This window comes from Pan troglodytes, chromosome 9 (assembly GCF_028858775.2).
Source record: "Pan troglodytes isolate AG18354 chromosome 9, NHGRI_mPanTro3-v2.0_pri, whole genome shotgun sequence".
Classification (NCBI taxonomy): domain Eukaryota; kingdom Metazoa; phylum Chordata; class Mammalia; order Primates; family Hominidae; genus Pan; species Pan troglodytes.
The window spans coordinates 20,825,331-20,850,282 of record NC_072407.2 but is presented as its reverse complement, the minus strand read 5'-3'; the positions used below and the strand labels follow the sequence as shown (position 1 = coordinate 20,850,282).

Below are 24,952 nucleotides of genomic sequence, written 5' to 3'. Positions count from 1 at the left end.
AGCACTTTGGGAGACTGAGGCGGATGGATCACGAGGTCTGGAGATCAAGACCATCCTGGCCAACATGGTGAAACCCTATCTCTACTAAAAGCCGAGATGGTGTATATATATATAATATATACATAATATATATATTATATATGTATTATATAACATATATTATATATAATATATAATAGATGTTATAACACATTATTATATACATAACATGTGTGTGTGTGTGTATATATATATATATATAAATATATAAAGTGTTTATTGTGTCTCCCCTCCACTAGAGTCTAAGCTTTATTAAAGCAGGGTCTGATTTTGTTTGTTGTTGTACTCCCAGTGCCTAAGACTGCCTGGCACATAGCAGGTGCTCAATAAATACTTGCAGTTGATCAGACAATTAAAAAAACAAAAGCTAGCACAAGCTCTGTATAAGGATATAATAGAGAGAAAAATAAATGGCAGATGAAAAACACTCTCCAGAAAAATACTGCTTCAAAATATTTGAAAATTATGATGAAATATTTTACAATGACCTTAATATCTTAATTAAAGATTCATCTCTACAAGAACATACATCAGAAATAGAAGATAAGGCCAGGCACAGTGGTTCATGCCTGTAATCTCAGCACTTTGGGAGGCCGAGGCAGGCAGATCACTTGAGGCCAGGAGTTTGAGACCAGCCTGGCCAACATGGAGAAACCCCATCTCTACTAATAATACAAAAATTAGCCGGGTGTGGTGGCATGCGCCTGTAATCCCAGCCACTTGGGAGGCTGAAGCAGGAGAGTCACTTGCACCTGGGAGGCAGAGGTTGCAGTGACCCGAGATGGTGCCACTGCCCTCCAGCCTGAGTGACAAGAGTGAAACTGTGTCTCGAAAAGAAAAAAGGAAGGTACAATGAAATGACAAAGAGTGAAATGTGAGCTGGCAGAACTCAGGAAATCAAAAATAACTGCAAAAATGAAAGTGGGAATGATGGGGTATACAGTGTTTGAATCATGATAAGGGAAATAAGGAAGAGGAATTATAAAGAAAAATAACATAGAGATAGGAAATGACACATGCACATAACTGGAGTTCCTAAAGTAGAAAACGTCTGTCCATTTTCTATTTTTATAGATGAAAGCACTGAGAAACTTTGCTCACATGATAAAAAGTCAATAATAGGTTTTAGGAATGTCAATCTTCTGAACTCTTAGGCCAAAAATCATAGTGATCTTGCATCAAAATTTATTTTTAATAAATTAGCTGACAATTCACTTGTCTGCTAGTTTCATTGAGGGCATCTGACAGATGACAGAAACCACCTGACTTGCAAAGGGAGTCATTCAGGCCTCAACATAAACATGAATGTTTCAAATTGTCCCTTTGTTTGGACCCATGAAATATTTTATTCCCTGGGACAATTAAACACAGTAGGTCTGGCATGGCTGAGAGGTATTGCCTTTCCTCTAGTGGGAGAAAGGCTGTGAAATAAGAGGTAGTTGTCTTAAGGCAGATCAATTTAGGAACAAATACATATGGATGTACAGGATTGGGAAATTATCTACCGAACCCCTTCATGTACTAAGCACGTACATCCTACTGGTTAACAATGCTAAGTACTGCTAACAGGTCAAGGGAAGAATTTACAAGTACTTATGTTTTAGGAAAATGTCAATAATTGATTTGATTAAAGTTTTCAGTGCTCTTGTGTCTAGGGTGGGTAGGAGCCACACTGGAGTGGATTGAGGAGGGAGGGGATGGAAGTAAGAAATAGAGGCAGTAATAGAAAAGTTACTAAAATTAGATATAGATGAGAGAATTACACCAAACATAGGTGGTACCTAGGAGCAACTTGCTTAAAAAGATATGAAATACTTGAACAAATGCCAAAAGAAAAGGGTCACAGATTAAGGGGGAGGTTGAAGACTCAAGGGAAGATAATAAGCACTACATTCACAAGGTTTAAAAGATTCAACAGTAGGCTGGGTGTGGTGGTTCACAACTGTAATCCCAACATTTTGGGAGGCTGAGGCAGGAGGATTGCTTGAGACCAGGAGTTCAAGACCAGCCTGGGCAACATAGCCAGTCTCTACAAATTAATTAAAAAATTAGCCAGGTGTGGTGGCACACACCTGTGGTCCCAGCTACTCAGGAGGCTGAGGTGGGAGGGGCTTGAGCCCGTTGAAGTTAAAGCTGCAGTGAGCCATGACCATGATCGTGCTGCTGAACTCCAGCTTGGGTGACAGAGCAGGACCCCGTCTCGGGGCGGCAGAGGGGGTGGTGGGAACCAGGAGCCAGCACTTACTGATCACTTATCTATGCATTAAGCTTTTTGCTCATTTTACCTAAGTCTCACAATAACTATGCAAGGGGGTTACTGTTACTATCCTCATTTTACTTACCCAGAAAGGAGACCCAGAGAGATCAACTTATGCTCAAGGTCACCGAGTTTAGCCCTGTGGTAGAGTTGGGATGTCACAACCTAGAGCACAGAATCTTGTCCATGGCTGTGGATTTAGTAAGTGAAGTTCAGGGAATTTGTGCCTGAAGGTCTCTATTTTTATGTAAGATAGAAGGCAAGGACATGTTAAGAGTGAAGGAAAAAAAGAGGGTAACAAGTTTCAGAGTATAAGTTTTACATAGTAAGAATGGAGAACCGACTAGAGAAAATAAGGGTAATGGGCAGTGCTGAGGTCAATTAAAACCAATTTTTACTAATACGGATTTATACATTTGGTGATCTTTCTCCAGAAATAACTGGTGAGGGTAGGAGGGCTTGGATACATCTAGGGCTGGGAATTTTCCAGGAAGTCGTTTGGGTTAACAATCATGATACTGAATTGATAGATCAGGAAGCCTAGATAGGACTTACAGAGGTGGAAACAGACTATGCCCTAACACAGAGCAGGTATAAAGGAGGAGGAGTTGGTTAGAAGTGAATACTTTTATTGAGTGATTTTAGAAGTTGTTTTCGGATATTCCAAGTATTTAGGATGTGGCTGTGGTGGAAACAAGTAATGGAACCAAAGCCCTGTGTGTAAGTAGTCACTGAAGCTAACCAGGTAGCTGAAATTTATTTCCCCCAAATTTACTGAAAGAATGTGACCTTTGTGCTCTCAAACTATGGTTCAGGCACTCCAGAATTTTTTTCTGTACCTTCAATTCTCTCAGATTTAAAAAATTATACTAGAGAAGAGGACTTTTGCCTATGAATACAAACAACATTGCAATCTGCATCTGCAAACATTCTTTTCAATAGATGGTTAGGTTATGGATACAAGTAAACACTTGGATATAAGGCAAACATTTAAAAGTGCATTTCAGGTATTAAGTTATGAATGATATGGAAAAGTTGCCACTAAACTTTCCACTGAATAGTGTTTCACAGCACAAAAATAATCTATTTTCCTGATACTTTTTTAGTATGGATACCAAGACAGCATGACATCAGTTGTCGAATTTTTTTCCAATTTGATTTAAAAAACCCGCATGTTCAGGCTTAAAAGATAGCATTATGTTTAATGGGTGCTAGGAAACCAGGCCACATGGACCAACAGACCTAAATTTACTCTAACCCTGAATTTTGTTAACACCCAATACATGAATTAATTGAAATCTGGATTTCTCTATACGGAGATGAAGAAAGTCTTCTAGTGTAGTTATTTTAAAACAAGTTGCTCCTATTTCCTTATCAGAAACAAGACCATATCAACAACCCAACATTTAAATAATGAACTGAAAATACTTTTAAAAACCATAAAACTCATCTCTATCCCATTCTTAAGTAAAAATCAATCTTCACTTTCTACTTAGTTATAAGCAATCCCACAGACATTTGAAAATCAGTGGGCAAACTAAAATTGTTGAATAAAGCCAAACTTTTTCAAACCAAGTATTTGTTAAATGTCATATGTATTGTCTACTATCAAGTGATTCAATATTTTACTATAGAGGATAGCATCTATTTTTCAAAAATGTGAGAAATTAAAAAAATAACAAGGCAACAACTTTGGGGTCTGATACATGAAATAAATATACTGCAAGATAGAGTCTATCAACCAGAAATCACCTGTTCTACTTGTTAAATTTCTCTAACACATTCTAAAATTTTTTTTTTTTTGAGATGGAGTTTTGCTCTTGTTGCCCAGGCTGGAGTGCGATGGGGTGATCTTGGCTCACTGCAACCTCCGCTTCCTGGGTTCAAGTGATTCTCCTGCCTCAGCCTCCTGAGTAGCTGGGATTACAGGAATGCACCAGCACGCCCAGCTAATTTTGTATTTTTAGTAGAGATGGGGTTTCTCCATGTTGGTCAGGCTGGTCTCAAACTCCTGACTTCAGGTGATCCAGCCACCTCGGCCTCCCAAAGTGCTGGGATTATAGGTGTGAGCCACCACACATGGCAACACGTTCTACATTTCAAAGTGACATAAGAATAATTTTTAAAAATTCCAACACTCCAAGGCTGGGCGTGGTGGCTCACGCCTGTAATCCCAGCACTTTGGGAGGCCAAGGTGGGTGGATCACGAGGTCAGGAGATCGAGACGATCCTGGCTAACACCGTGAAACCCCATCTCTACTAAAAATACAAAAAATTAGCCAGGAGTAGTGGCACATGACTGTAGTCCCAACTACTTGGGAGGCTGAGGCAGGAGAATCGCTTGAACCTGGGAGGCAGAGGTTGCAGTTAGCTGAGATCGCGCCACTGCACTCCAGCCTGGGCGATAGAATGAGACTCCGTCTCAAAAAAAAAAAAAAAAAAAAAAAATCCAACACTCCAAATACATCCTTTAAGTATGTAGATGTATAATAGCTCAGCTCACAAACAGGTGTGACTAAAGCCTTTGAACTTGTTACTTATAAACGTTAAGAATTTGGACCCCATTATCCAAAGATCCATTTACTAGCTCATAATGCAATTTGTGTTAATCAGCTATACAAATCAACCACCTAATAGCAGTCAGATGATTCTAATCTCACACCAACAGAAACAGCAATAAAATTAGAAGTAATACTTTTTAGTAATTAATCAATAAAATAGCACTGGGATAAAATGAAGAGAATTTCTTGTTTCAGCTTATCAGTAAGCCTGTTCCTCATTTGTAGATAATGAGGATAAAGGTATCACAGCCAAATATGGGAAACTGCTCTTTATTTAGACCTTTGGGACAAAATTAACTTTGGTCACATATTACTTAAAAAAAAAAAATCCAGTTTTACATATTTCTAAATAGATAGAACTAAATGATCAGAGAATTTCTTCTGTAAAAATTGGCCAAATTTTATCAAAAATCTAACATACGATACAATCCAAATTATAAAAAGACTACTTGGGATCATAATATTCCAAATGTATGACAGTTGTAACTCCATCTTAACAAGTGTGAAAAGTACTTGCTCTCATGTTGCTTTGGTCCAAAAGAGTAGAGCTAACTCAGTAACAGGAAACTAAGTACCCAATCTTTTGCCAAAATTAATTTAGATTGTGACTGGCAGCAGAAATATCCATAATGAACAGCTCTACTATAACAAAGAATAATTAAAGAATACTTTTCGTGAACATATCACAGTATCAAATACATTTTTATAAGAGAAAAATATGAAGGAAATGATAAAATAGCTATCACAAACAAAAAGAAGCATTTCCCCCATAAGGTGAATTAGAGGGTTGATGATGCTAATATGAAAGGAAGTTGAGTACTGTATTTATTTCTTATTTTATACAACTCTTACTCTTTACAAAAATGGTTATAGTCATGCCCATAAAAGTGTAACCCATGGCATTTGAAAGCAAACACTCTTTGTAATTATTTAAAAGGGCCTTTTTAAAAATTATAATACAAAGGTCTGTGCTCTATAAGCAGTCCTCCACTGTGCATTGTAACAATAAGGCTTACTTTTAATACAAAGACTAAGCATTTGGGAGTTATGAACCACTGGATTTAACAAACATCATTTTATAATTGCTTTTTGCATCTTTTTTGTTTTTGGGATCCTCCACTTCATCAGGGTGCTCAGCAGCTTGGAGTTCTTCAGCAGATTCTTCTTTCTCTGACTCTGAATCGCTTTCAGAATCATCTGGACTTTCAGGATCAGGTGAATCATCATCGTCATCATCATCATCTCCAGCCACATCACCTTCTCCATCATGGTCTTCTACCTAAAACATCAATCAACAGGCTCTTTTAAAAATAAACATTAGCCCATACAAAATCTGAGAAAGACCGTAAGTTCTGTCGGTCTTAGAAACACTCTACTTTGTAGCCATTAGAACAACAGCTTTAAGACTTGAGTAGATTTTAAGAAAGAGCTCTGTCTGGCTGGGCCCAGTGGCTCATACCTGTGGCTGGGATTCCAGCTACTCAAGAGGCTGAGAGGCAGGGGGATTGCTTGAGGCCCAAAGTTTGAGACCAGCCTGGGCAACATAGTGAGACCCTCTCTCTTAAAAAAAAAAAAAAAAAAGGGAGAGAGAGAGAGAGAGAGAGAAAAAAAAACTAAAAAAAAAAAAGAAAAAAGAAAAAAATTAGCCAGGCATGGTGGTGCGTGCCTGTAGTTCTAGCTACTCGGGAGGCTGAGGTGGGAGGATTGCTTGAGCCTAGGAGTTCAAGGCTGTAGTGAGCTATGATCATGCCACTACATTCCAGCCTGTGTGACAGAGCAAGACTCCATTTCTTAAAAGACAAAAGAAAACAAGAGGGGAGGTGCTCTGAAGATCACACACCTATCTCCCCTCCCCTAGTTTGAAAACCACGGTATTATATTTTCCTGAAAGAAACAATTTTTTAAATTAATAAGGCATGTTAACCACTGACCTTTATGTAGAAATCAGTTATCAATGTTTTGCACATTGTATTACTTTGGAGTAAACAGTAGTCACACATAAATTCATAATATAAAAAGAGATCACTTAGGAAACAACTGAAAAAAAAATAAAAAAGCTCTCCTAAACCATTATGTTAAACTTAAATGAAATATTTTACTTAACTTGTGAGCATGTTGTTGTTCACGCCTATTAAAAATGTGCCCTGGCCGGACATGGTGGCTCACACCTGTAGTTCCAGCACTTTGGAAGGCGGAAAGATCGCTTGAACCCAGGAGTTTTGAGACCAGCCTGGGCAACACAGCAAAACTCCGTCTCTACAAAAAATACAAAAATTAGCTAGGCATGGTGGTGCAGGCCTATATCCCAGGTCCTCAGGAGGCTAAGGTGGCAGTGAGACTGTGCCACTATACTCCAGCCTGGGTGACAGAGTGAGAACCTGTCTCAAAAAAGGGGGAAAGAAAGGTACTCTAATGATTAAGCAGAATTTTCATTTTCAGAAAACACACTTTAAAATCCTTAGAAACAGGCCAGGTGAGGCTGGACATGGTGGTTCAAGCCTGTAATCCTAGCATTTTGGGAGGCTGAGGTGGGCGGATTGCCTGAGCTCAGTAGTTCAAGGCCAGCCTGGGCAACATGGTGAAACCCTATCTCCACTGAAATACAAAAAATTAGCCTGGTGTGGCGGCATGCACCTGTAATCCCAGCTACTCGGGAGGCTGAGGCAGAATTGCTTGAACCCGGGAGGTGGAAGTTGCAGTGAGCTGAGATGGAGCCACTGCACCCCAGCCTGGGGCAACAGAGAGAGACTGTCTCCAAAAGAAAAATAAAAGGCCAGGTATGGTGGCTCACACCTGTAATACCAGCACTTTGGGAGCCCAAGGTGGGTGGGATCACCTGAGGTCAGGAGTTTGAGGCCAGCCTGGTTACATGGTGAAACCCCATCTCTACAAAAATTGGCTGGGCGTGATGGCAGGCGCCTGTAACCCCAGCTACTCAGGAGGCTGAGGCAGAAGAATCACTTGAACCCGGGAGGTGGAAGACATCACACCACTGCACTCCAGCCTGGTGACAGAGTGAGACTGCATCTCAAAAAAAAGGAAAAAACAACCCCACACAAAATCCTTAGAAACATCTCTCCTGATTATCTACAAGACCAGTAGGGCATATACAAAATTATTTTAAAGATAACTACATACAGAAAGCTTTCTACGTGGGATTCTTGATTGCTAGGGTAATCTAACAGCAATAAATGGTACCAAATTGAAAACTAATTATCTTCCCAATGAAAATAAGTTAATTACTACCTCACTGAAGCCAAGTCCACAATGTCGCCGATATCTTCCTGATAATTTACTGTCCATACTTTGCTGATATTGAGACTCCAGTTCTTCATTAATTTTCTTGTCTTCTTCCCCTGCATGTCCAGGATACTTTAGTTATGTTTCAGTCAAATTAATAATTTACACAAAAACCCATAATACAGATGCTATTATACTCAGGGCTGATTTATCTAATTGTGACTAATTTTACTATGAATTTTGAGAATTTATGCCATAGGTGGTTACCTAATAGAAAATAAAATGCCTGATGTTGAGATAGCATAAATATTTATTACTAAGCACTTTGGGTATTAAATGTTTTAGCTTACTTATAATAAGTAGATGTTATCCTGAAAGATTTTTTTCTAGTCACCTAATAAAAACTCTCTAACAAACAGAATTATCTATCTTTGAACAAAAACAGTGAAAAAAGCTAGGCACTTCTGTTCAGCAAATGGCTAAATAAAATGGTCATGTACTGACTCTTCTTTATGCCTTTCTTTGCTTATCAAGTTTATCAGAGCAACTTAAAGTTTAAAGCAGCAGTTTCCAACCTTTTTGGCACCAGGCACCGGTTTTGTGGAAAACAATTTTTCCATGGAGGGGGGTGGTGGTGGTTTTGAGATGATTCAAGTGTATTACATTTATTGTGTACTTTATTATTATCACATCGTAATATATAATGAAATAATTGTACAACTCACCATAATGTAGAAGCAGTGGGAGCCCTGAGCTTGTTTTCCCTGCAACTAGACGGTCCCATCTAGGGGTGATGGGAGACAGTGACACCCTAAGTGTGTTGCTTATGTCCAGTCTACTCTGTAATCTTGTTTGGCTGCTGTCACTACAGAAAACCCTGTTTCACAAAGACAGGAGGTTGGAAATGGAAGCAGGCTTTCCAGTGCTTTCGTGGCAATCTCAGGATATTCCACTTTGTCTTTAATCCAGAATGTATGGAGATGTGAAGTTGTCTCAAACATACTTTTAAGGGCAACATCATTTGTGATCTTAAGCAGCTGATCCTCTTCTAGCATACAAAGTCGATTCACCTGGCTTATTCACAAATGGGTTGTGAATCCATTCCTTCCCAGTTCGGGGCTCTTTCGTGGCTGGAAAATAATATTCAAACTCTTTGAAGGCTGAGATAGGTGATCATGTGCCAGCTGGGAGAAAAAAGGTCCTGGCTCAGTCTCTTTTAAAATCTCTGCTAATGTTTGAAACATGTCAAAAAATCCCAATGTTCACTTGTGGCCCCCATAATACCAGTCTGGCTTTGAATGCAGCCACTCTATCTGCCAACTTGAACACAGTTTTGTTCCCCCTGAGGTGACAGATTGAATATGTCACACAAGTAAGCAAGTTTTTTTTTTTTTCGAGACAGAGTCTCGCTCTCTTGCCCAGGCTGGAGTGCAGTGGCATGATCTTGGCTCATTGCAACCTCTGCCTTCCAGGCTCAAGTGATTCTCGTGCCTCAGCCTCCCGAGTAGCCGGGATTATAGGCATGTGCCACCATGCCTAGCTAATTTTTGTATTTTTGAGTAAAGACGAGGTTTCTCCCCTTTGGCCAGACTGGTCTCAAACTCCTGGCGTCGAGTGATCTGCCTGCCTTGGCCTCCCAAAAGTGCTGTAATTACAGGCGTGACCCACCATGCCTGGCCAAGTAAGCAAGTTTTGTGACCCAATTCTGTGTCAATGAAATGTGCTGCCAGTGGTGACTTTTTCTAATATGAAATCTCTGGAGCAGCTATTGTAACTGAAAAACAGTGGCCAGTGATCTACCTTTAGGAAGCCATCTCTCTTCTGTGTATAAGAGAAGACGTGTGCTCTGTGTCTATCTTCTCACACAGCTACATGAACAGATGTGAATTAAGGGCATGTACTTTAATGTGGTTGAAAATTTTAAGCACATCCTACAAAATGGTAAGTTCAGGTGGCATTTTCCAACTAGCCAGCATCTCTACAGATGACACAGTACACAGACTCACATGCAGAAGCAAGCTCTTTGACCTGAGTAGTGAAAACAGAAAGCCGTCCAGTCATGGCAGCTGCTCCATCCCTGCATATATCGATACAAAATGACCAATTCAGTTTTCCTGATATGTATTTAAAGACTTGAATAGTTCTGCAGCTGTGGTGTTGGTTGAAAGCAAAAGTGCACATAATATATCCTCATGCACATCCTCCTGAAAAATGTATCACACAAAAACAAGCATTGTTGCCTTGCTGTCAACACTGGTAGACTCATTAACCTGGATTGCGTACCACAGTGACTCATTAATTCTAACAACTGTGCCTCATATCCTCTATTAATTCATCTAGTTATGGTGCTAGCCAGAAGAGGAACATGTGCCACCTTTTGAACTGCAGGCTCTCCTAAGAGTTCACAACAGATGTCCTTAGCAGCAGGCAGGATCAACTCTTCACCAGTAGTAAAGGCCTTCTTAGCTTTAGCAATGTGATTAGCCACTAAGAATGATGCTCTCACTGCAGACACATTTGATGAAGTGGTGGCCTTCAATAATTACTTCTGTTCTTTGTGTTCACGATTTTTTCTTTTGAAAAACTCCAAAGGCTTGTCTTTTAATGCAGGGTGTTTGGTCTCCATGTGGTGAAGCACTTTTAAAGGTTTCATGGCTTTTCTGGATAGCTGGTCATCACATATTAGACAAAGCAGGTTTGGAGAATGTGAATCACCTATTGCAATGAACCTACAATTTAAGTAGGACTCTTGATATTTTCTTTTAAATGCCACTTTCTCTTTGTTGGCAGTATTAGAGTCTTCTGCTGTCTCATCATTGGGTCTTTCCCCCTTTTCAAAGAAGCTCTCCAAGGATGTTTGTTTTTTTACTCATTTTGGCTAGGGTTAGCTTGTGGGCTTACCAAAACTGTGACTGAGACAAATGCACAGTGCAGGAAAGAGACATGGATGGAAGTGGTAAATAAGTAATGGGCAGGCCACATGCAGATTAAATAAATGTCAGATTCTGACTTAAAACCTGCTACTAGATGCAGCTTGTTACTTGCCACTCACTGAGAGGGTTTTGATATGAGTCTGCAAGCAGTTGATTGATTACGGTCTCTGTGCAGTCAAGCCTCTCTGCTAATGTTAATCTGTTTTTGCAGCCACTCCCCATTACCACCTCAGCTCCAATTCAGATCATCAGGCATTAGATTCTCATAAGGAGGCACAACCTAGATCCCTGGCTTGCACAGTTCACAATAGGGTTCATGCTCCTATGGGAATTTAATGCTGCCAATGATCTGATAGGATGTGGAGCTCAGGTGGCCATACAAGCCATTGGGAGCAGCTGTAAATACTGATAAAGCTTCTCTGGCTTGCGTGCCACTCACCTCCTGCTATGTGGTCCAGTTTCTAACAGGCCAGGGATGGGTACCGGGGATTGGGAGCTCCTGCTTTAAAGCTCTCAGTTTTAAAAGAGTAAATGTGGCAGTTGAAATATTTTTCCATTCTGCAAAGTTCAGGAATTGTTTTTTGCCTTAGGTAGCAATACAAATCAATTTGAAGTAATTGTTTAACACTAGAAAAATAAAAGATCTATGAATTTCTAAAATGTGCTACATATGCTGTGTTAGCATAATTTAAATAACTTAAAGTTTTGTTAAACATAATCTAGGTCAATGTGTCTTTTCTTAATATGTGCCTTTTATTACTAATGTCCAAGATTAGGGTCAGTTTTAAATAGGCAAAAATTTCACTTTTCAGCACACCAAATACCCAAATTCATTTTCAGTTTTTATTTAAAAATGTTCTTCCCTAAAATTATTTTAAAAGCTTATTTCTTTAGGCCCTGAAACTAGTTTATATTCTTCAAAGATTTTAAAACAAAATTTAGTGAATACACAAAACCAAATGCCAACTATGACATTATATGCTAATATACAAAGAACAAAAATTCTGTACATACCAGAGTTAACAAGTTGAGGCATAAAACCTCACTACAATTAAAATATATGTTCTGAATCAGTAAAAATGGAGACAGAAAAAGGTTAGTTTCTTGGTTAGAATATCATAATGACATATACTCTCTCATCTTTTAAAAATCAAAGTACATGATAATTGATACTTTATATATGTAACATGTTTACCTATTATACATTTCTAATTTTTTTTTTTTGGAGACAGAGTTGCACTCTGTCACTCAGGCTGGAATGCAATGGTGCTATCTTGGCTCACTGCAACCTCCGCCTCTCTGGTTCAGGCAATTATCGTGCCTCAGCCTCCCAAGCAGCTGGGATTACAGGTGTGAGCCACCACACCTGGCTAATTTTTTTTTTTTTTTTTTTTTTTTTTTAGTAGAGACACGGTTTTGCCATGTTGACCAGGCTGGTGATTTGCCTCAAGTGATCGGCCCACCTCAGCCTCCCAAAATGCTGGGATTACAAGCATAAGCCAAGGTGCCCAGCATTTTTTTCTCTCCTTTTTTTTTTAAATTTAAGAGATGAGGTCTTGCTCTGTAGCCCAGGCTGGAATGCAGTGGTGCAATCATAGCTTCATTGCAGCCTCAAACTCCTGGGCTTAAGTGATCCTCCCACTTTAACCTCCCAAATAACCGGGATTACAGGCATTAAGCCACTGCACCCAGCTCTAATTCTAATATTTTAATAATTTACACAATTACATGCCAAAGTAGAATATCCTGAAACATGAACACATACTTCATATTCTGAATTTAGCACTTCCATTTTAATTACACTTTACTTTCTTACCGGTTCGGAAGTGAGATGTTGATTTGTGATCTCCTATAACAAGACGACCAGTATGTTCTTTCTATAAGAAGGTTGAAAATGTATTAGCATTTGAGACCACTAATTTAACCTTATTGGGTATCTACTATGTGCTGAAAACTATTCTAGGCTTCTGGGACACAGTGAAGACAAAAGATTAAATTAGAATCTCTGCCTTTAAGGACCTTACATTCTAGCAAGGGTAGGAATGGGGAAGGGAGACAGGCAAACGTAATCACTATTTATACTCTGTTAGAAGGTACTAAGTGTGATTAAAACAAAACAGACCTGAGTAAGGAGTAGAGCAGGTTGGAATTTTAAATAAGATGAATAGATAACTAGAAAATTGAGTCAATCTAAACATTTTCTTTCCTAAAGGCCAGTTAAATGAGTTGCTTTAACTTCCCACCTGCTCTTTCTGCTGCCTCAAGTATATCTCATGGAGAGAAAGCAAATGAGATTTAGCCAGACAAAAATGAAATAATTGAAACTTATAATGTATCATATAAAGTGATAGATCTTATTACAGTATATCACAATCATTAGCTATCTCTTTACTATTTGACAATAAACTACTAATCTCAACTTGTCAAAAAGAACAATTTAAAACAATCCTGTACTCTAAACATAAAAATACATATGATTCAATATTACCAACTGATTAAACTGCATAATTACTCTCAATTTAATCAGTCCAATCCACTCTTTATGGTTCATATTTAGTTTCATAAGTGCTCATTAAAACACCATGTGAAGGTGAGAATAAATGTGACTTTGGAAAGCAATCTTAACCAATCATCTGTGAAGATACAGTAACAAACCTTCCTATTGTGAAAAAATGGCAGATACAGTCTCCATACACAAAAATGATACTACCGAAAAACTTCAAGCGTTAATGCTCATTGCTTTATGTGCCATTAACACATAAGCAAATCAATAATTCAGTGTGTTACTTGTTTAGGTTGCAAAACTGACAGCCATTAACAAGATTTTAATATAACAGCATCAAGTTATTCCAGGATGATGATAGTATTGCACTGATCTATTCATATGTTCTTAGCTGGTTCTTCCTGTGACCAATAAAATATTCATGATAGCCGGCTAGGATTACAAATATACTTTGTGGCCACAAAATGGAATACCTCTAAACACCCCATATGAAGATCAAAGCTACAATCTTGGCCTCACAAAGAATTTAATCTATGGGCCAGGCGCAGTGGCTCATGCCTGTAATCCCAGCACTTTGGGAGGCAAAGGAGGGTGGATCACGAGGTCAGGAGTTCAAATGGTGAAGCCCTGACTCTACTAAAAATACAAAAATTAGCCAGTCATGGTGGCAGGTGCCTGTAATCCCAGCTACTTGGGAGGCTGAGGCAGAGAACTGCTTGAACCCGGGAGGCAGAGGTTGCAGTGAGACTGTCTCAAAACAACAACAACAACAAAAAAGAGAATTTAATCTATGCTGAACAACCTATTTACTAGTTAGTCAACTTCCATATATTTTATATTAGGATGTTCTTCCTAAGTACTTGACTAAGTTTCATTCTACTAAGTTGAATATGGCCCCTAAACTAACACTTACCTTACATATCCTTAACAAATCTTTTAAGTCCTCACTTAATTTTCAATGATAGGTTCTTGGAAACTTCGATTTTAACTGATTTTAGTTGAAACAACCTATAATGAAAACAATTTTCCTCCTTATCAGTGTTACAGTGAAACAACTTTATTGTCAGTTTGCCAAAGGTTAGTTTCCAAGAACCACAAGGGATGTTAAGTGAGGACTTAATATATTTGCATGAAACAAGAGAAATTGCAGACTATTTTCTATGACAAATTACAAATTGGGAAATCTCGATTAATGAGATATTATACAAATGCTTTATTTAAATAGGTCTCAGTGTTTTACATGACCTCTTCCTATCCCCAAACCCACTGTTGTAGTCTGGCTAACTCCTTCTCATCCTTTGAGATTCAGATCAATTCTGTTTTGGGGAAGCTTTCTTGCACTGCTAAACCAGAGTTAGCTGCCCTCTGTGATTCCACAGCACTATGTGCATGGCTTTCTCACAGCAATTACAATTCTGTATTGCTATTATCTGGTTTCCTCCATTACATAATAGCTTCAAACATGTATTATTGATCTATATGACCACCCAGGATCCAGCACAGTAGTAGGTAGTCTGTAATTGTTGGGAAAATGAATGAATGTATTCCCACGTGCATAACAAAACAAAGAGCAGAATTTCATTTTAATGTGCTTAAAAAAAGAGAAAAAAAGCTTTCCTATTTCTTTTCAATTTAGTTTGTAGGAAGTCTGTTAGGACAATGTTAGGAAAATAAATTTACTTGCTTACAAAAAATAAGTATCTAGAGATCCCTGTATAAACTGCTAGGATAAAGAAAGGTTTTTACAATAGATATTTTCCTGGCACTTGTTTTATATAGTTGACCCTGAACACAGGATTAAAATGTGTGGATCCACTTATACTTGAATTTACTTCTGCCTCTGCCACTCCCAGACAGTAAGACAATCCCTCCTTTTCAGCCCACTCAACATGAAGACTATGAGGATGAAGACCTTTATGATGATCCACTTCCAATTAATGAAGAGTCAATTATTTTCTCTTCCTTATAATTTTCTTGATAACATTTCCTTTTCTTTATTGTAAGAATACAGGATATAATACATGTAACACCCAAAATATGTGTTAACTGATAATTATGTTATCAGTAAGACTTCCAGTCAACAGTAGGCTATTAGTAGTTAAGTTGTTGGGGAGTCGAAAGTTATATGCAAACTTCTGACTGCCTGCAGAACCAGCACCCCTAACCCCCACATTGCTGAAGGGTCAACTGTACCTTCTATTAACGTTAACCAAACTGACAGGCATTTCAAAGTATCTTGAACATTTTTAAAATTAAGGTTTTCTTTCCCCCTGGTGTTCTACACATTCAGAGAAACTTCTCTATCTAGTAACAAACTATAGAAATAATCTCTGAAAGTGTAGTCTTAAAATTAGGTTTTTGATAAAGGATATTCCTCTGGTTACTACTTCAAGGGCTGGAGGGAGCTATAAAATATGACAGCCTTTTCACTTTGGCCAGAGGTTCCCACAAGATAACCTACCCAGAAGAAATATCTTCTGTCAAACCACTGGGCCAACATATGGCAAATCATAAACTTTGACATCTCTTTTCTCCTATACAGCCTCCTTGAACCAAACTTTTCTCTGTACAGTCTTCAAACTATACGGACAGAGAATCCTAGAAGTGGCTCAAAAATAATATAAATTTTATGTGCTTGGTTAGGCCACATGTATTTCCCAAAGCCAAAAGAAATCACACAGAACAGGAAAATGGAATCCAAGTATATTCAGTCCTTCTTACTTAGCATACACAAAAATGGCAATATTTTCACAGAAAAGGTAAAAATGCACACCATCTGATGCTTACCTTTCCTGCACCCATAAGTCTCAAGAACTTTTGTTTTCTCTCTTCATTACCCAAGTCTGCTGCCTCCCAATTGCTAGATCCCAGCTAGAAAAAAAATTGGTTGATTAAATTTTTTTTGCATAAAAATAAGTATTACGAAATCTAAAGTCTACCTGTAACTTTCAAGTTTTTTTCCCCTGTCAGTTGTAACTATAAACAGCGTTCATTTTTCTTGCTTAGGAAGTTAAGCATATTCATCACATTCAAATTTACTCCTTTTCTATTACCTCACAGCAGAATCCTTTAGTTCTTCTACAGCCAGAGCTGAGTCTCAAAAGTTTGCCTCTATCAGCGTCACCTAGAGGGCTTGTTAAAACAGACTGCAGGGCTACAGCCCCAGAGATTCAGCGGGTCTGGGGTGGAGCTCTAGGATTTGAATTTCAACAAATTCTTAAATGATTGCTGATGCTATTTATCTGGGGACCACACTTTAAGACCCACTGCCTCGCAGGGTAGGGTCCTAGAGCACCTAGTACTCTGAACTTAGATGGCAGCCACAGTTGTTAGTTGAAGTTAAAAACTCTGCCTTTATCAGTGAGCTAACTTTTAAGAGAGAAAATTTTAACTTTTCAGTTGCCTTTTTTTTTTTTTTTAGCAGTTCTAATTACTTGTTAGGTCCATTACTTTTATTCTTTCTTAAAAGTCTTCCAAAGAACAAAGAGAAAACTTATTTTTTAAAAGAACAGACTAAAACTCATGCTATCTTGCAATTATCAAATGAGTCCACTGAACTCTTATAAATCTAAGAAATATGATGGAATCCTAGTGAGCGTATTTTTTCCCTACATTTTGAAACAAAGTAAAAACTGTTGTTTTTTAATAGTTCATTATTTATAATTCATTATTCTCAACTATGCTAAAAATAACTAAATAGTTTTTAAGATATTAGTTTTCTCACTGTATTGTCCAAAGTATTTCATCATCATCTTTCAAGACATCATACCTGTTGTCTACTTTTAGCTTTCACTGAACACAGATGGGAATTCACAATTTTTCATTTTCCATTCATAATGGCAAAGAGAAAAAACTGACAGAAGGCATTAACCATTATTAGACGAAGAAGGTGAATGCAAAATGAAAGGCAGTCGTATTCTAGACTAATCATGATGATAAAATTAACTGCAAAAATCTCAGACTATGAGTTTTTGGATGAGGAAATATTAGAAGGCTTTTCTCCCACCCAAGAATTGACAAGAAAAAGAAAAAAAAGACAAACAAGAAATGTACTCTCACTGGGAGAGCCATCAGCAGGAAGGACTTCATCTTGCAGTATTTCACAGTAAGAGCCAGGATCATCCCATTTTCTAAAAGGAGGTGTGACTGTTTTATCTCATCTTTTACAATGTTTATGCATCAAAGTTTACTTGATTTGGTTGCAGATGGACAAAGGGTGAAGGCAGATGTGTACACAAGGTGACTGGAAGGAAAATGAAATAAAAATATTCACCGAATTTATCATTCTAATTAAGTTTATAATCTAAAAATAAAAATGTTTTGCAATTATGGAGCAAGGATGACAAATCCTTCTTCAACACAAAATTGTAAGCAATAGGTTTCAAAAATTCCTCAAGTATTGTATTTTGATGATGCAAATGCGAGACAGGTTTGAACTTCAAGGGTCCCTTATAAGTGGATTTTTTTCAACCAAATGCAGATCCATCCCAAGTATATGGAAGGCTGATTTTTCCTATTCTCAGGTTCCACAGGGCTGGCTGCGGAAGTTGAGTATGCAAGATTTGCCAAAGAGGTAGGTGGGTCCTGGAACCAATCCCCCACATTTAGCATACTGAAGGATGACTATATGTACATCAAAATCAGGAAAACAAAGAATATAAATTTCGGTTTGCTATTGTTAAATTCACATTAAAATTCCTAATAAAGTTGTTTTGCACTATCTCCCATTATTATTTCTAAAAATTATTTGTAAAAGACTAAAAGAATATTAAAAAAAACCACTATTTCCCCTGGGCATATGAGAGTTAAAGCATTTGTACCAACCTGGACCCATTTGCACTTCTAAATTCTCATTAGTGGAAGGGCTTATATGCTCTCATAATTTTGGTTCCCTAAGTTCCAAATCTCTACTTTTTTCCATGTGACCCCCCTCATATATTTTTATGGGCCATTTAGTTCTTAACTATTTCTGGCTCAATATAGTTAAAGTAACGGTGAAGCTTCAGTTCTGACAATCACTAAATCACTTGCTCTGTAAGCCAGGATCTGACATTTAACTTAATTTTAACTCCTTATCTATAAAGAGATGCCTTTTTAAAAGACTGTCTTAAGACACTGAGGCACAGAGAGGCTAAGTGACTTCCTTTGATCCTCTGACCATCCTGTGTTTTTTCCACATCATACTGTCCATGATCAAATGAGACAGATGAAAGTGGTCTATGAACTAGTTATAAAAATGTATAGAAGTTAAAAAATTGTGTAAAAACCAACTTTCTTGATTCTGCTTCTATTAAAAAACATTTTCAGTGTTTATATAAATAACTGTCATCTACAACTTCTAATCCCAATGTTTTAAGGAAATAACATTAAGTCCTGCCAGTTCTTTTCAAAGACCTTAAAGCAGCACTCCAGGACCAGACTGGCATCAGGGACCAGTTTCGTGGAAGACAATTTTTCCACTGAGAGGGAGGATGTGATGGTTTCAGGATGATTCAAGTGCATTACATTTATTGGGCACTTTATTTCTATTATTACTACACTGTAATCTATAATGAAATAATTATACAACTCACCATAATGTAGACTCAATGGAAGCTTTGAGCTTGTTTTCCTAAAACTAGACAGTCCCATCTGGGGGTAATGGGAGACAATGACAGATCATCTGGCATTAGATTCTCATAAGAAGTGTGCAACCTAGATCACTCGCATGTGCAGTTCACACCAGGGTTCACGCTCCTATAAGAATCAAATGCCAACAGGAGGCAGAGCTCAGGTGGTAATGCAAGCCAAGGGGAGTGGCTGTAAATACAGATGAAGCTTTGCTGGCTGGCCCACAGCTCACGTCCTGCTGTGCAGCCTGGTTCTGTGGCCCAGGGGTTGGAGAGCCCTGCCTTAAAGTACAACAGTGAGTACTTGCCCAAATGCTGCATTCTGAAAAGCACGTGGGTGCACTATACATTTTAAGAGAGTTCCTTAGCAGTTACTAAAATTTACCTCCCCACTCTTCCCACTTCCTATAAGATAGCTTTCATTTCTCCACTCCAAGCCAATGAAACTACTTTTAAGTTGTTTTCATCCTTAATACCCTTTACTACAGAACTGCAATCAATTTACCTCCTCAATACATACCCTGGTGACTCTTAGAATTTACTCCTACACTGTTAGCGTTTTTCTAGAGTTGTATTGTGATTTAGTATCTACTTTTAATATTAAAAAAATGTTTTGTTACCTCAATTAGATGTGAGGTCAATGGGCATAAGAAAACTTCAATGATCTCTCATATACCGTGGATGCTCATTAGAAACTGTTTCCCAACTATATATTATAGCTAGATTTTTTTTTTTTTTTTTTTTTTTTTAAACAGAGTCTCGCTCTGTCGCCCAGGCTGGAGTGCAGTGGCGCCATCTTGGCTCACTGCAAGCTCCGCCTCCCGGGTTCACACCATTCTCCTGCCTCAGCCTCCCTAGTAGCTGGGACTACAGGCGCCCGCTACCACGCCCGGCTAATTTTTTTGTATTTTTTTAGTAGAGGCGGGGTTTCACTGTGTTAGCCAGGATGGTTTGGATCTCTTGACCTCGTGATCCGCCTGCCTTGGCCTCCCAAAGTGTTGGGATTACAGGAGTGGGCCACCGCGCCCGGCCTGCTAGTTTTTTTTTTCTGCAACAGCTTGGAGGTATTTTAATGAATGCATTACTTAGGGTTAAAAAAAATTTTTTTTTTAAGTACTGGCTGGGCGAGGTGGATCACACCTGTAATTCCAGCACTTTGGGAGGCCGAGGTGGGCAGATCGCTTGGGTCTAGTAGTTGGAGACCAGCCTGGGCAATGTGGCAAAATCTGGTCTCTACTAAAAATACAAAAAATTAGTCGGGTGTAATGGTGCACACCTGTAGTCCGAGCTACTGTAGTGGTGGTGGGGGAAGAGGGGGTTGAAGCAGGAGGATCACCTGAGCCAGGGAGGTGGCGGCTGCAGGGAGCACTGATCGTGCCACTGCACTCCAGCCTGGGCGACAGAGACCCTGTCTCACCTGTCTCAAAACAAAAACAAAACCCAGGTACTTAAAGATACGCTTATATGATTGGGAAAGGTCTTAAAGGTCGTCTAGTTTAAACCGATCTCTTCCGAAGCTGTAAACTTAATGACTTAATCCCTTTAACTTTGTTAAATTTCATATCACCTGGAGTTTTCTGTCACGCTAAAAGGTATTTCCAAACAGGTGTCTGATATCCTAGCAATCAAGTCACATTTAAAGATCAGGAGGAAAACAATGTAACAGCTTTTTAAGTGGCAGCCAGGTTACTCAAAAGTGTGGATCAATTCCTGACAAAACCTGAATTACCATATTAACAAGATCTAAAAGCCATTAGCAGAAATAACAGAGAGCAAGAATAAACTTCTCTAGGTGCCCATTCATCCCCAAATCTTTACTGATTGCTAATCTTTCTGCAGAGCTGAAGTCGATTCCTTTAAAGATCCTTAATATTCCGGTCCTCGCCCCACCTCCCATCAGAGGGGTAGGTCTTAACATTATCTCATTTGCTACAAAGTAGTATTCAGTGGGCTTTTAAAATTTTATGAAGAGCGTTGAAATGCACTATCGAAAAATTTAAAGCTCTATGTATTCAGAAACTGACAGTACTTTAAACAAAACCGAAAAAAACCTAGATATCCCTTCATCTTCCTTAAAGATGACCTCTCCGCGCCCTCTCCAACAATTTTCCCCATCAACGTTGCCAAGACACTTATCCATTGTATGAAGGACCTAGTTTTACGTTTACTGGTTACCTACCGTTTCCATGACACTGCGCTAGGAGCTAGGACAAATATACAAAAAGGCCTAAAATAAGCATCATATTTCTCTCCGAATTCCCAACACCCGGCACTGCAGTAAATATTTAACGGGTTACTTTAAGGGATAAACCGTTTGCTATTAAAACCTATGAGGTGAGGGCTGGGGAAGGGAACGGCATTTGATGGGGAGACGAGGTAAGAAGAACGAGGTATTAATATCCGACATCAAAATGGGCTTCTAGGTCTCAACGTCTTAGACCTCACCACCAGAGCCAGTACCAAATTACACCCGTGGCACAATTTTCGGCTCAATACTGTTCTCGGTTTACCCTTACTAGTGCAGCTAAAGTTAACTCTCAACAGCACATTGTAAAAATCATCCAGGCAGGAAAAATCTGTACAAATGTGCACGAACATTTCGACATTGTCACGGGAACATTTAGAACCCAAAACAGGGAGAGTCTTGCCGTCTCTATCCTGAGTACAAAGGCCCGAGAAAGCACTCTCATCGGCCCCCCCAAAACGCACGTACGAAATCCCTTGACTAAGCTCTTTCACTCCTCGACCCTCTCAGAATTTCCTTCCTCAATCCCCCTTCCTACGCAGGTCTCCGGCTCTCAGCGTGTGGGCCTCTTCAAACCTTCTGACCCTCATAAAGATTAAGGGAGACATTTCCCACTCATTCTTCTGGTTTCTTCCCTGGGCTCTCCCGCTGCAGGCCACCTCAGGCGCGTCCTCCTCCAACCACCCTTCCCGGCCTACTCCAGGCTTTAGTAGGCCTCAACCCTCAGCCACTCCGCCATTATTTACATCGTCGTCTGGGGAGGCTGAACGCTTCACCCCATGCGGGTGAGACTCTCTGGCAGCACTCATCCTTGCGGGGATCCCGACGAAAAATGCCGAACCCTCTCGCCGCTCTCCCCAGCCGCAAAACCAGCAGCTTGCAATCCGCCACGGGCCCAAGCGGCACCACTACAGAACGCAGAGCCCCTCCGGGCCTTCTCTGCCACAGTCGTCACCGTTGCGGCCCCTCGCCGCCCCGGGGCACTTTGGGAGTTGTAGTTTTCTGATTCATTGCATACTGGCCCGAATAAAAAAGATGTGTCCGTGACTACAACTACAATTCCCAGGAAGCCCCGAGGCTCAATTCGCGCTGTGTGGCGGGAGTGCCCTCAGAGGCCCCGCCTTCGGCTGGTGGAGGGAGCGTTCCCGCGGATGTGTATGGCGGTGAGCGTTGGTCGAGAGCTTTGTCGCCACAGGAGGAGGCTTAGAGGGGTTTTTGCCTTTCACCGTGCAACGCTGCCCTACTGGCAAATGTATCATCGTAGCTAGGCACCTATGTTTAAATGTAATGTTTGAGGCTGACTGAATCCTCACGAATACCCTCCACCCAGGACAAAAACCTTAACCAAAAATGGCTTCTACCATTTCCACCCTGGTGTTCTCTGTTGCGCGCAGGGGATTTCTAGGTGGTCGGTGATGCTGCTTTCTAAATGTTTTCATGAATATTTCGCTGTTTTCCCATACAGAAATGAGTTCAGTATGTTGTTAAATGTTGGCTAATTGGCGGTTGTTGAAAACGGGGATTTAGCTGAGGGAAATCTGTGAAGTTTTCATATGGCTTTGTGTGAGGTGGGAGTGCTCCTCACTGACCTCGCTGTGGATGTCTGGGCACCGTACAGTAGGGGCCTTCACCAAGCAAAGTCCATCCCTGCCACAAAAGCCTCTATTTTTTTTCTTTTTTTAAAAAAGTAATTATTGAGGTTAAATTCACATATAAAATTAACCATTTTTTTAAAAGTGTACAATCCACTGTCACTTAGTACATTCACAATCGTGTGCAGCTGTCACCTCTGATTCCAAGAAGTTTCACCACTCCAAAAGGAACCCCAATGCCTGTTAGCAATCCCTCCCCATTTCTCGCCCTCTCTCCAGATTCAAGTGATCACTCCTCTACTCAAAAAGCCCTGCATTTAAAGCTATTTATTGTTCAGATACTGAAGACTATCTCCTACTTTATCGAGGTGTCTGAATTTGTAACCAGGTCTGAACTTAACTTTCTGTCAGAATCCTTGTCCTTAATAATTCTGAAGCTTTCTCACCTTGAATACAAATGTGATTTTTTTTTTTTTTAAGCAAAAATTAGGCCTGGCGCCATGGCTCAGGCCTGTAATCCCCAGCATTTTGGGAGGCTGAGGCGGGTGGATCACGAGGTCAGGAGTTCGAGACCAGCCTGATCAACATGGTGAAACCACGTCTCTACTAAAAATACAAAAATTAGCCTGGCATGATGGCACATGCCTCTAATCCCAGCTACTCGGGAGGCTGAGGCAGGAGAATCGCTTGAACCCGGGAGGCGGAGGTTTCAGCGACCCAAGATGGCGCCACTGCACTCCAGCCTGGGTGACAGAACGAGACTCGGTCTCTAAATAAATAAATAAATAAATAATAAGTGGTATGGATAATACATATCTGCTGTTTCGGAACTGAGAGCAGTCTGTGAAACAATGCTTAGCTATTAGCTTTTGAACTCAGCAATTGCTCTAGTTTCACTGCCTGTGTACAAATATTACTTACCTAGATTTCAGATCCTCACTGAACCATTCATAGAACTGTGACCAGTGGAAGGTAGTTTTTAAATTTATGCAGTCATAGATTCAAATTCTCCCTTATTTTGGAAGCAGAAAAATAGCATAATAGTAAGTACTATAATAGAAAAAGAGATGTCAGGGTTACATTTTATAAGTATAACCAAACAAAGAACATCTTAATGGTTCTGTGGTAAGAATAAATCATAAAGGAGGAGGAGAGTAAACCCAAGAGACAAAAAAAAAGACATTGTTTTAGGAAGTGGTTGATTGCTTTTTGCTAGAATTAAAATATTTTCACTACTACATAATTCTACTTAGGTTCTATTAGTTACAATGAAATTACATTTAAGTTACAGAGTTTTGCAGTTTCGACTACAGTTCACCTCTAATGGGTTTGACAAATGGTGATTTAGAACTATTAGCTATATTACCAAAACAAATAAGATGGCTGAATAGGTACTTTAGACTGCTAAAAGATTTCTGAAATAAGAAAGGATTGTCAATAAGAATAGTAGTTACTATATAATTTTAATTTTACTAGTTGGTGAAAATCCAGAAAACTTTAATGAGCCAGCAACATGTCTTTTATTTCTTCACCAGAATTGTTGGCACCTGGATGGTAAATCTTCAAGTTACTGTGAAACAAGATCACAAACGAAAAAGTAACATAGGAAATACTAAAGACTGGGACGTTTTATCAGATTTTACTCAGTTTCATATACAGAAGGCTATAGGTAAGGATGAAATTATACAGTGTAATAGAATGCATATATGCCACAGAAACTCAGTAATGCTCCTCTTTCTTGTATTGTAAAAACAAAGATACACTATCATGAGTGAAACAATGAAATACCTCCTTCAGAATTGGGACTGTTGCATCTGCATTTTTGTTTCTGGCGCACTGCCTGCCACACGGTAGTTAATAAATGTTTCTGAATTAATATAGGAAGGATGAAATTATATAGTACCAGAGTGGTATCTTATATGAGGCCTAGAAACTCAGTAATGTTCTTCTTTCTTGGGTAGTAAAGACAAGGA

At 39.3% G+C, this 24,952-nt stretch overlaps 2 protein-coding genes across 21 annotated transcripts in view; one reads left to right on the top strand and one right to left on the bottom strand.

Annotated features, from left to right (window-relative positions):
* Nucleotides 1-5,111: 5,111 nt before the first annotated feature.
* Nucleotides 5,112-22,369, bottom strand: C11H11orf58 (chromosome 11 C11orf58 homolog). The gene is made up of 5 exons (XM_009459995.5): nt 22,134-22,369; nt 16,321-16,404; nt 12,847-12,907; nt 8,104-8,213; nt 5,112-6,136 (listed from the first exon to the last, which is right to left on the bottom strand). The coding sequence occupies exons 1-5, from the start codon at nt 22,194-22,196 to the stop codon at nt 5,903-5,905; spliced, it is 552 nt and encodes a 183-aa protein (XP_009458270.1). The 5' UTR covers nt 22,197-22,369; the 3' UTR covers nt 5,112-5,902.
* The window catches only part of SOX6 (SRY-box transcription factor 6), a 770,159-nt gene continuing 767,525 nt past the window's right edge, over nt 22,319-24,952 (top strand). For all 20 annotated transcript variants that reach the window (XM_063783828.1, XM_063783833.1, XM_063783834.1 and 17 more), the window contains exons 1-2: nt 22,319-22,550; nt 24,515-24,648. The gene's annotated coding sequence lies outside the window, so the exon portion shown is untranslated. The remainder of the gene's footprint in view (nt 22,551-24,514; nt 24,649-24,952) is intronic.